General features: G+C 44.5%; 1 protein-coding gene across 1 annotated transcript; it reads left to right on the forward strand.

The window, feature by feature from the left end:
* The first annotated feature begins 6,220 nt into the window (after positions 1 to 6,220).
* On the forward strand, positions 6,221 to 10,302 carry LOC145400277 (beta-1,4-galactosyltransferase 4-like). The gene is made up of 5 exons (XM_080272835.1): positions 6,221 to 6,361; positions 6,820 to 6,901; positions 7,684 to 7,878; positions 8,466 to 8,685; positions 10,187 to 10,302. Exons 1-4 carry the CDS (start codon positions 6,221 to 6,223, stop codon positions 8,660 to 8,662), a joined length of 615 nt encoding a protein of 204 aa, XP_080128961.1. The 3' UTR covers positions 8,663 to 8,685; positions 10,187 to 10,302.
* The last annotated feature ends 2,239 nt before the right edge of the window (positions 10,303 to 12,541 follow it).

The raw sequence follows: 12,541 nt of genomic DNA on the forward strand, positions 1-12,541 counted from the left end.
AATGTCATAACTTAGGTCTAGAGTGGAACAAAAATACCGCCAAAAGGTCCATTGCTGCCTATGGAACAGAATTGCCTGTTTTGTTATAGAGGGCATTAGGAGCAATACACTAAGATGGTTTGGCCACGTAGAGAGGAGAATGAGAGAGGAGGAGAGTATACAGTATGTGAGAGGTAGAGTAGGGGAGAAAGAGGAGGAGGCAGAGGATGAGATTGAGATAGATTGGAGAGGATGGGGAGTGAGAAACTAACTAGGAGAGGATGGAGAGTAAGACTATGAGAGCGTACAGTATGTGAGAGGTAGAGTAAGGGAAAATGAGGGAGAGGATGAGATGGAGGTTGATTGGAAAGGATAGGGAGAGAGCGACTAACTAGGAGAATGTATGAGTGAGGTGGAGAGAGGGATGAGGGCAGAAGAGACCGAGATTAGATGGAGGGATGCAGTCGAGAGAGAGATTTGAGAGAGAGAGAGAGAGAGGTGTACGTTGGGAGGAGGGCAGCGACAGGGTAGGGGACTGGGCAACATGGAGGCTATTTGTCTGTGGCCACCCCTTACAGGATTAAGGAGCCTGCCTACAGAGAGAGAGAGAGAGAGAGAGAGAGAGAGAGAGAGAGAGAGAGAGAGAGAGAGAGAGAGAAAGAGAGAGAGAGACCGACACTTTTATCCAAGCCTATTTCAGTGTAGTTGATAATTCTTCCTTTTACTAACGCATTAAATGAGATCTAAATACCGATTCCTTTAACCCTGTTTTTAAAGCCATTCTGGAACATTAAACTCTCAAAATTCCAAGCTTATTTCATTGTCATCCTTGCCAAAATACATTTTTTTTCTTTTTTCCAGTCAGGTAGGCACTGTCCCCTTATGAAAGCTTATCACCAGCTCTGAATGTGACGCAGAAACTAGTAAATCTGAACTTATTTAGATGGTGGATGGATGGTTGAATGGATAGATGGATGGACGGGTGAATGGATGGATGGGTGAATGAATGGATGGATGAGTGGACGGATGAGTGAATGAATGGATGGATGGATGAGTGAATGAATGGATGGATGGATGAGTGAATGAATGGATGGATGAGTGAATGAATAGATGGATGGATGGGTGAATGGATGGATGGATGGGACGCTTGGATTGATGTAGTTAGGGAGTGGTAGTGAGGCTGGGTTTTCCATGGAGAAGGAAAAGGAGAGAAAAACAAAACAAAAAATTCCAGTGTTGTTTTCTCCATACATATAAACAGATACACGATACCCTTCACTTCCTCGTGACCAGCATTAGTCTTAAATATTCTAAATGGCTGTGGAGATATCACAATAACTCTTCCTTAGCAACTTAAGTAATGCAATACAGTTCAGTTTCCCCTTGTTTCTTACTGACACCAAACAACTAAAATACAGTACCAGTTTCAGCCGCAATCCTAGCGGGGCCATGGTGGCAGAGTGAGTAGAGAGGCGGCATGCCAATCTACTGGACCCGGGTTCGATTCCTGGGAGATAGAGGTACATTTAAAAATGTGACACGGTCCGCAGTGGCCTATCATTTGTACCCGGGTACCACTCCCGGTTGTTATAGGGGTTAATTGATGGTTGCTTGGCAGTCACTTAGTGGCCTGCCTGGTGGGGGTGTGGGCAGTCACGTAGTTGACTGTCGGGGGGGAATGTAAAAGTCTACACTTAAACACACACACATTCACACAGGTCACGTCACACACATACACCTACAGACACACATAACATATGCGTAAGGGTAGGGCGTGGAAGGTTGGGGGGTTTTATTTCTAAGTCGAAAAAATCCAATTGGATTTTTTTCGACTTAGAAATAAAACCCCCACCCTTCCACGCCCTACCCTTATGCAATATGTCCCATGTGCGTTTCTTAGTGTATGTCTTTGTGTGTATCTCAGCGTATGCGTGTGCGCTTAGCAGGTCACTTCGGACCAGCCACAAATACTTTTAAATACCTCAAACCTCCCGGGAATCGAACCCGGGTCATGTGAATTGCCAGACCAAGCCTATACAAACTTAGCCATCACGGTCACACTTATAGTGTCTGGAACATCTACTGTATTTTCCTTACTTGTTACCTGCAAAAAACAAGGTAATAGTGAAGTGTAACATGCAGAGTAAGTTGCTAAAGAAGTGTTGTTATGATCTAGAACCACTTAGAATACATAAGACTGAAATTTAATGCTGGTCATGAAACAGTGAAGAGTATCGTGTATCTACCTGTATACAGCATAGGAAGCAAAGAAAAACGAGACTTAGTATTCATTTCTCTTTTTTTATTTTCAATAATTTACAATACTTACCTTACCTTCCCTGTGTTATTTTTATTTACCGTGTCTCTCAGGCTCCTATGACACTCGGCTGGACCAAATCACCCGTTGTCGGCCGTAAAGAAATGCTAGAGTTATTCCAGTCAAGCGGGAATTACTGCTGGCAATGTATTGACTCTCTAAGGCTCCCACGATTCACTCCCAGCTCAGTAAAATCGTCTGGTTTAATTGGAATGTCACTAGAATTGTCCCGAGCATCAAGAGATTAATACATACCCAAGCTAACCCTCTAATGCTCGGAATGCTCTATGTCCAGCTGACGGGGGGGGACTATGTTGTTCGGCTGAGAGAGATTCATAGGAGCCTGGGAGAGATAATACGATTCTTTACACACTTTAACCTGGCTAAAAATGCACTTGCCATCTCCCCATCTCCATTTCTGACCCTGCAGCAATACATCAGCACTAGAATACGATGCTAGTCAACGAAGAAATGCATTAGAAAGGATGCAGGGCCCTAGTAATGTCTCACTCTGCCTCTGAGCTACGGGAAATAACCTGCAAAAGAACGAGAAATTCCACCCAGTTAATCCATCCTTACGACTCAGCCTCCAAAATAGACAGAGATGGCAATTTTAGGCCAAGTTAGAGTAAAAAGAGAGGTGTAGTTAGCTTGATCTCCTCTCGTCGCAGCAAAGCAGCGGTGGCTCCATCTCGTGCGTGGAATGCGAGAACTCAACACCATTCAGTACGAGGACACATATCTGTAATTTTTTGAACTAGAAGAGTTAGACAAATATTTCACGAGTCCTCCATAAGGCAAGGCTACCTAAAGCTGAACAAAATCGTCTGGAGATCTCAAAAATAAAATATAAAACACTCACTTGGTATAAAAATCATCTGGCCACCTCAGGGGACTCGATCCTTGGCGCCTAGAACACAGCGCATTCCATCTCTTGACGTCATATTTTTTCATTCTTGCTTTTAAGACGATTTCAAGCAGCTTAAGGAAACCCTGTCGAGATGATGGGACAGAAACAGACTTCAATAACTCCCAGACTGTGAACGATCAATTAATTACTTAGTTCAAATTAATATCACCCCCATCCAACCCCAATCCAACCAATAGCACCCCACTCCAACCCCCTGCACCCCACTGCACCCCACTCCAACCCCATGCACCCCACCCCCCCAACCCAATCCCACTACAACCCCATGTACCCGACCCAACCCTGATCCTATCCCACTGCACCCCACTCAACCCCGACCATACCTCACTGCACCCTACCCTACCCAGATCCTACCCCACTGCACTCAACCCAACCCCGATCCTACCCCACAACACCACATCCAACTCCACTCCTATCCCACAGCACTCAACCCAACCCCGATGCTACCCCATTGCTCCCCACCCAACCCCGATGCTACCCCACTGCACCCCACCCAACCCCGATGCTACCCCACTGCACCCCACCCAACCCCGATCATACCCCACTGCACCCCACCCAACACCGATCCTACCCCGCTGCACCCCACCAAACCCCTATCCTACCCCATTGCACTCCACCCAACCCTGATCCTACCACACTGCACCCCACACAACCTCAATCCTACCCACTGCATCCCATCCAACGTCGATCCTACCCCACTGCACCCCACCCAACCCAGATCCTACCCCACTGCACCCCGCACAACCCCGACCCTACCCCACTGAACCCCACCCAACCCCGATCCTACCCCACTGAACCCCACCCAACCCCGATCCTACCCCACTGCACCCCACCCAACCCCGATACTACCCCACTGCACCCCACTCAACCCCGATCCTACCCCACTGCACCCCACCCAACCCCGATACTACCCCACTGCACCCCACTCAACCCCGATCCTACTCCACTGCACCCCACTCAACCCCGATCCTACCCCACTGCACCCCACACAAACCCAATCTTACCCAACTGCACCCCACCCAACCCCGATCCTACCCCGCTGCAAACACCGCCATTATTCCACTGCACCCCACAACACCTTTTACCTACCACACTGTGCCCCACTAAACCCTGGTCCTACCCAACTGTACCAAACCCAGCCTTTGTACAACCTCACTGCAGCTCACCCAATCTCGATCCAACCCCATCCCACTCCGTCAAACCCCACTTTTACCCTACTCCACCCCACTCAAACACTCCATTATTCCACTGCACCCAATCTAACCCCGATCTTGCCATGCTGCACCCCACACAACCCCGATCCTACCCCGCTGCACCCAACCCAACCCCCTCCTACAATACGGCAACCCACCCGACCCCGATAACACCCCACTACACTCCACCCCACCCACCTCCTACTCCAATGCACCCCATCCAACCCCGCAACTACCGCACTGCACCTCAACCAACCCTGCTACTACCCCACTGCAACCAACCGAACACCGACAATACCCCACCACACTCCACCCCACCCCGATCCTATTCCACCGCATTGCACCCAACCCCGATGCTACTCCACTGCACCCCATCCAACCCCGATCTGATCCCACTGCACCCCACCCGACCCCGATCCTACCCCACTGCACCCACTCAACCCCACTCCTACCGCACTGCACCCCACCCAACCCTAATCCTATCCCACTGCACCCCACCTAACCCCGCTTGCATGTAACTCCTCCAGTTTGAAAATCCTACAGAAGAAAACTGTCTGAAGGTAGAATGAAGAAAACAGAAAAAAAAAAATGGTGGTAAAGATATTAAATAAGAGTAAGGTAGGGTAGGGTAGGGTAGGGTAGGGTAGGGTAGGGTAGGGTAGGGTAGGGTAGGGTAGGGATGGGCTGAAAAGAGTAGAGTAGGGTAGGAAAGGGGAAAGGATGGGAGGGGAAGGGAGGGGAAAGAAAGGGAGGGAAGAGTAGCGTACTTTAATGTAGTGTAGGGTAGAGAAGAGTAGGGTAGGGTAGGGTAAGGTAGAGAAGAATAAGGTAAGATGAGGTAGGGTAGGGTAGGGTGGGGAAGGGTAGGTTAGAGTAAGGTAAGGCAGAGTGAGGTAGAGTAGGGTAGACTGAAGCAGAGTAGGGTGGGGTAGGGTAGGGTACGGTATTGTGGGTTAGAGTAGCGTAGAGAAGAGTGGGATAAGGTAGGGTAAGGTAGGGTAGGGTAGGGTAAGGAAGAGTAGGATGGGGTAGGTAGAACAGGGTAAGGAGGGGTAGGGTAGAGAAGAGTAGGGTAGGGTAGAGTAGGGTAGGGTATTGTAGGTCAGGGTAGCTTCGGCTACTACTGCTATTACTACCACCACCATCACACCACTACTACTGCTACAACTACTACTATTACTACAACTACTACTACTACAACTACTACGACGGCGCCAAATACAATAAACAAACTTCGTCTTCTGAAAGGTCTGGGTCGTTATATTGCCTCGTAAATAATTTCAGTTCATGACCACGATACATAATTATACACAGCTGTCAGACTGGCCAGATTCCGTAACATATTTTCCTCGGTGATTTATTCTAAACTATACATCTTAATATTGTCTTGTGTGTTATTAGTGGATAGATAGATAGACGGTGTTATCAGTGGAATAAATATAAGTAACATGAAGGAGGTAAACGAGGTGCAACAGGGATAATAAGTCGCCAAGGGAAAGGTGTTAACTACCTGTCGATCTATCTCTGCCTGTTTGTCCATGTGTCTGTCTCGATGTATCTATCTAGCTATCTGTCTATCTATCTGTCTGTCTATTAGTCTGTGTATCTATCTATTGATCTGTCAGTCTACCTATTATCTATCTATCTATACATCTATCTATCTATCCGTCTCTGTCTTTCTATCAATCATCTATCTATTTATCTGTCTATCTCTTAGTCTGCTTATCTATCCATTGATCTATCTATCTATTTGTCTATCAGCACTAAACACATCCCATCTATTTTGCAGTGGGGAATCCGTCAATGAAGAAATATATGACACTAGATGAGGCTGAAGTGCAAGGGATGGCTCGAGTCAGGTCCGGAGGCAGGTGGTGGCCGGAGGAATGTGAAGCCAGGTGGAGAGTGGCCATCCCTGTGCCCTACAGAGATAGAGAAAGTCAGGTGAGAAGAAGAGAAAGGGTGTTACAGAGAGAGTCAGGTGAGAAAAAGAGAAAGGTAATTATAGGGAGAGTCAGGTGAGAAATATCGAGACAGGTGAGAAGAGAAAGGGTTTTGTCTCGAAGCAAAGGACGTCGTTAATATTATGTTCATTTCTCTCTGTCTGGATACTTGAGAAGAACTTGGTGTTATCTTTATTGTTTGTTGTTGTTCTTGTAGCCACAGGTTCATATGAAATGTGAACTCAGTGGACTACAGGCTTAAACTCTCCCCCTTCAGTTCACCATCCTCATCATCACAACTATTTTCATCACCACCACCAGCAGTAGCATATTACAGTAATAGTAGTAGTAGCAGTAGTAGTTAGTGGCAGTAGCAGTAATATCATCATCTTCATTGGTAGTAGTAGTAGTAGTAGTAAAGTAGTAGTACTAGTACTCACGAGTGCTTCTCATCCCCAGGTGGGCGCGTTCCTCGGCCACTTGCATCCCTTCCTCCAGCGGCAGCAGCTCAACTACTCCATATTCCTCGTGGAGCAGCAAGGTGAGGCAGGATGGGGTGAGGCAGGCTGAGGTGAGGCAGACTGGGGGTGAGACAGGCTGGGGTGAGGCAGGCTGATAAATGACCAGGGCGGATTATGCTTAGACAGTCATATACCTTTCTTGAAGTTAATAATAATAATAATAACAATAATAATAATAATAATTCAGCCAAAATGTAAGAAATATATTATACCACATCTCGCAATGTCAAAACGGAGGGTGCTCCACATATAGCACCTCTTCACTACCAGAGATCTGTCCCAAGTTGAAGGTGGTGATAAAAACAGAAAATAAAAAAAATAAATAATTCGTCGTCAGGCTGAAGGGGTGAAGGAGCAAGATGGCACCTCGTCCTTATCATTCTGATCTGCATGTGACAGTCTTGTAGTTTCTCTCTTTGTATTAATGCGAGAGAGAGAGAGAGAGAGAGAGAGAGAGAGAGAGTACTGACAAATGAAATAAAAGATATAAAGAGAAATACAGATCGAACAAGAAAAAGGGAAATAAAGACTTAACAATAAATTATAATTTGCCTCAATTACCTGCCTTACGTCACTTACCTCATTTACCTCATTTGCCTCACTTGCCTCTCGTCTCTCTTGCCTCTCTTACCTCATTTGCATCACTTATTTCACTTGCATCATTTACCTCACTTGCATCACTTACCTCACTTACTTGCCTCACTACCTCACTTACTTGCCTCACGTACATCACTTGCCTCACTTGCTTGCCTCACTTACCTCACTTATTTACCTCACCTCACTCACTCTCCTCACTTGCCAGGTAAGGATCCATTCAACCGCGGTGCCCTGCTCAACGTGGGGTTCCTGGAGGCGCAGAAGAAGGGCCCCTGGGACTGCTACGCCTTCCACGATGTTGACATGCTGCCTGAGAACGACCACCACCTCTACCACCGCACGCCACAGCCACTGCACCTCGCTGTGGCACCGTCCACCACCAACTATAGGTCGGTGGAGGGTCATTTTGAAGGTCCTATCTTCTTTTCCTTACCAATTTATTCTGCACGTCAATAGTCACCTTCCACGATGTTGACTTGCCTGAAAATGACTGTCACCCTTATCACCGCACGCCACAGCCACTGCATCTCTCTGTTGCTGCTTCATCCTTCAAATGCAGATCTATGGAGGGTTATGCTAAATTTCTTGTCGACGAAGGTCAACATATCGACACTGGTGATTTTCGTAGTATTAGCACAAGTCCCGCTTAAATTCGAAAAATACTGTGTGAAAATAGCTTTGACATGATACCAGGAACTCGTTGAACTATGTTATTCTTCCATTTCACAGTAAATAAGGAAACTACAGTATCAAAGACCGTCCATCTTTTTTTGTTTTTGTTTTTTTCAGTATTTGCGAAAATGCTTATTATTATCCTTATTCATGGCTGAGTCGAAGCACAACATTGTTCACCATGTACTTGTCTACTACGTGAAGGTTATTTTGACACAATATTTATCTGTTTTAAACGCAGTTTGTGTTAATACTACGAAAATCACCAATATTTATTTATGGATCTCAAAATGGCTCCCTCCTGCGCACCTTCAGGATCCCCTACGATCCCCTACTTCGGGGGCGTGAGTCTCATGATGGAGGCTCACGTGAGGCTGGTGAACGGCTGGAGCAACCTCTACTGGGGCTGGGGTGCCGAGGACGACGACATGTGGATCAGAATAAAGTCTAAGGGCTTGGCGGTGTGGAGGCACCCGATTGACGTGGCTCGCTATACGATGATCCAACACTAGGAATCGCCCCGTAATGAAGGCAGGTGAGTGTGAGATGCTCTCTCTCTCTCTCATCTATCTATCTATCTGCCTAGCTATCTATCTATTTATCTCTAAAACCATTAACTTCATTTTTGTCTGCTATGCGAACCCCTCCCAGTGCGTCCTAAATATCGCAAAGCACCCCCACTCTGGCTCTGGGTCTGTGGAGGAATTAATAGTTTTTGACCCATTAAATCAGCATGGTTTCTATTGGCCAAAGCTGAAATAACAGATAATTCATAATCCAGGTCGTTTGGGCAGCTGAGGGATGCGGGTGGAGGACAGTAGGGTGGCGTCCGCAGCATGTGAGTGGATAGGAGTACATGAGCAGTTTCGTTCTTGCTATTCCTGTACGATATTATTAAGCTCAGGGGAGACTTTCACGAACTGCAGAGGATTTATTTAGTCTACATCATCAAGCGCTTTATTTCTAGAGATCTACCCCTAAGCTGAAAGAAATCGCCTGACGGTAGCAAGAAAGAAAAGTTGCTTCACCGACATGAGGGAAAAATATTGCTGTTCTTGCACCTTAACTTGGACCAGATTTTCGTCCATTTGTAGCCCATTTCACACAGCTCAGTGGCAGAAAAAGACAATGCTACAGCCTTACATCCTTTCCGTAACACTTCTTCATGACTAGCCCAATATTCTAGTGTCAATCATTTCTACAGCTCAGCAATCAAGATGGAAAGATGGCAGTTCTGGGACAAGTTAGAGTAAAAACGAGTATGGTAACAGGTTTTATTATAACTAAGAGATAATGTTTAATGGTTATTTGTGGATGATTATGCATATGTGATGGAGTCAGGATTCCAGGGGCTTGGGTGGTGAGTGAGTGAGTGTGGTCTATGTAACGAAGCAGAGTTTTGTTGTTACTCTTTGTATATCAGGTTTTTTCATTCTCTCTTGACCCTACTTCACCTTATCTTTTGGTGAGGAAAGAAGGATGGATGATGATGATGATAATGATGATGACAATGGTGGTGGTGATGGTGAAGATACTGCCACAACGAATGATGATGATGATGATAATGATAATGACGATGACGATGATGATGATGATACTAACCATAATGATGATGATGGTGATGATGATGATGATGATGATGATGATTCTACTACTACTACTACTATATACATATAGTATATATACACTTGTATACATAGAGTTTATGTACACTTGTATAAAGCAGTATATGTATGAAGATATTTGTGTGTATGGTAAAATACGATAATTTAGCAACATAACAGAATCTTTTTTTTTTTTTTCTGAAATAATACATTTGTGGAAATGTTTTTTATTGGTAAGAATGCTAGGTTGTTGTCCCTCTTACTGGCCATATGTATGTTAAATACGAAATAAAAATGATTGACTGATTGACTACTACTACTACTACATTAATAATAATAATAATAATAATAATAATAATAATAATGCTGATGATAATAAAAATAATAATGATAATAATGATGATGCTTCTGACGATGATGATGATTTTTCAGGTTCAGTCTTCTTGAACACAGTAAGGAAAGGTTTCTAGTGGACGGCTTAAACTCAGTGACCTACACCGTGACCAAGACCTCACACCTCCTCTACACCCACCTCCTCACCCAGTTGGCCTACGTGCGTGAAGGAACTAAGACGAGGCAAGAAAAATTAAATGCTGACCCAGGCGATAATCGTACCCAGGCTCCCGCAACATCTTAACCCATGACGCACTGTGTTAATTCTTTACTTCTTTGGATTTCATTCAGGTTCGTACAAAAGAAGACAAAGGAATTCAAAGGAACTAAGTAGCAATAAACATATACCATTTTACTCTAAGTATATACCATATAACATTTTATCATATACCATTTAACTCTTAGTGGCAATAAACATAAACCATTGTACTCTACCTTTGCCTGGGTTGGCCATCTCTCCATCTTTCATGCTGAGTTGTAACAAAAGATTAACAGAAGAATATGATGCTAGTCACGAACAAGTGTTATGGAAAGGATGTAGGGCAATGACATTCTTTTTCCACCATTGAGTTACGTGGAGTAAGCTGCGTAAGGACGAAATTTGGGCCAAGTTAAGCTGAAAGGCGTATATTAATCCTTTCGAGGCTGATGTAAAGACTATAATATCTAATTCTATTAGCTGGAGGCGTCTATAAAGACTATGATATCTAATTCTATGAGCCGGAGATAAGGATAGCAAAACAGGGAGATTTAGAACTAGGGAAGTTAGGGGAGTTAGATATCCCGCTCACTGCTAGAGAACTGTCCTAGGTTAATTTAGATTAGGATTAATTCTCAACTGGTGAGCATATGTGATTACTCATTAATTTATTTGGTTATTTATGTCTTTCTCTCTTAGCCTTTGGTTCCCTCTCCCTTGCATTTAAGGAACAAAAAATCCACTTGCTTACAAGATAGCTATTTTTTTTTTCCTTAACACTAAGACAGGGGGAGAAGAAAGAAGAATAAGAAAAAATCTGCATTTTTGTCCAATGTGTTTTAATGCATTTACATTACGGTATGTTTTAGCTGTTTTAAATGTTCTAGGCACAGAAAATCATGGGGACTAAGGCTAGAGGCTTAATTTGCTATCTCTGCGTCTAGGTGTTAACGAAGCATTAAAACCGATAAGGGCGTGTCGGTACCCTCCCCACACAGAATGCCTACCAACACTGATGGAGCATCGCCTGGTTATGAAGGATCAGGGCGACGTGGAGGCACCTTATTCGTGGCCAACCCGATCGGGATTAAGGTATCTCGCTGAAGACAGATGGACGAGAACAAAAGAAGTACTACATAGAAAGATAGTCTGTGAGTATACATGAGCAATCAGTGAGTATATAAAGGCAATCAAAGAGAAGGCTTAGACATGATGGCCAGCTGGTATCCTCAAGTAGGCCTTCCCCCCGCCTCACCTCTCCTGCCTGAAGACGCTGTGGCCCCAGGAGAAGTGATGGCGTTTGGGGATGTGGGTGTGCCTGAGAATGTTGGGGCACATCCTCCGGGGCGTCTTACCTGGGGATGTGGTGGCGCCTCAACTGCGCTGGGTGACGGCGAGGTAGAGGAGTACCCAACACGAAATGACGCACCAGCAGCACGCCACGCCCGCCGCGGCCTTCATCAGCATCTTCTGCATCGCGGTGTTGCTCGGGGTGCGTGCGGGCTTGGGGAAGAACTCGGGTTGTTTATCAGGCTGCATGATTTGTCTTATTAAAATTTAACTTTAGAATATTTAAACACATTTACTTGTCCATTCACTTCTATCCCGCTACACTCCAGAGAAGTAAGTTGTTTGCATTTTTTAAGGATCGAAACTGTCCCAACTTCAAATTCATATTTTTGTTTTAATCTCTGATACTAAGCACTGGCTTTCAACCCCATTAAACCCATGAAACCCTTTAACATGAAAACGTCTTGTATATATATATATATATATATATATATATATATACACTGATGCCTTTTATTAGAATATCGACAGCATGCACACAAACACGAGACATCTACTAAAATTGTAAATTGTAAACTAAAATCAAAGTTTAATTTAAAAAAACCGCAATGGGGACAAAATTTGCGCCAAATTATGCCAATCTTGTATTGGGTTACTTAGAAAACACCTTATAGTCTCAGGTGTCAGCACATTTTGGTAAAACAATAGCAGATAAAATGAAAAAGAACCATATGCGATACCTAGACGATATCTTTATGATCTGGGACGAGAGAGATGGACATTTCTCAACACTCATAAACATCATGAATAACCTGGACCCCAAACTAACATTTACATGTGACACAAGTGGAGACACAGTCACTTTCCAAGACATAAAACTCATTAAGCAAGATAAGAAAATAATT

This window comes from Coenobita brevimanus, chromosome 51, assembly GCF_032717465.1.
Source record: "Coenobita brevimanus isolate Jiangsu-jjx chromosome 51, ASM3271746v2, whole genome shotgun sequence".
NCBI classification, from domain to species: domain Eukaryota; kingdom Metazoa; phylum Arthropoda; class Malacostraca; order Decapoda; family Coenobitidae; genus Coenobita; species Coenobita brevimanus.

What these genes read in the sequence shown, in the direction of transcription:
- LOC145400277 (XM_080272835.1), top strand. Translation starts at nt 6,221, where the DNA reads ATGAAGAAATATATGACACTAGATGAGGCTGAAGTGCAAGGGATGGCT. An exon ending in ACAGAGATAGAGAAAGTCAG is followed by an intron (nt 6,362 to 6,819) that starts GTGAGAAGAAGA and finishes TCTCATCCCCAG; the next exon opens with GTGGGCGCGTTCCTCGGCCA. An exon ending in CAACTATAGGTCGGTGGAGG is followed by an intron (nt 7,879 to 8,465) that starts GTCATTTTGAAG and finishes GCGCACCTTCAG; the next exon opens with GATCCCCTACGATCCCCTAC.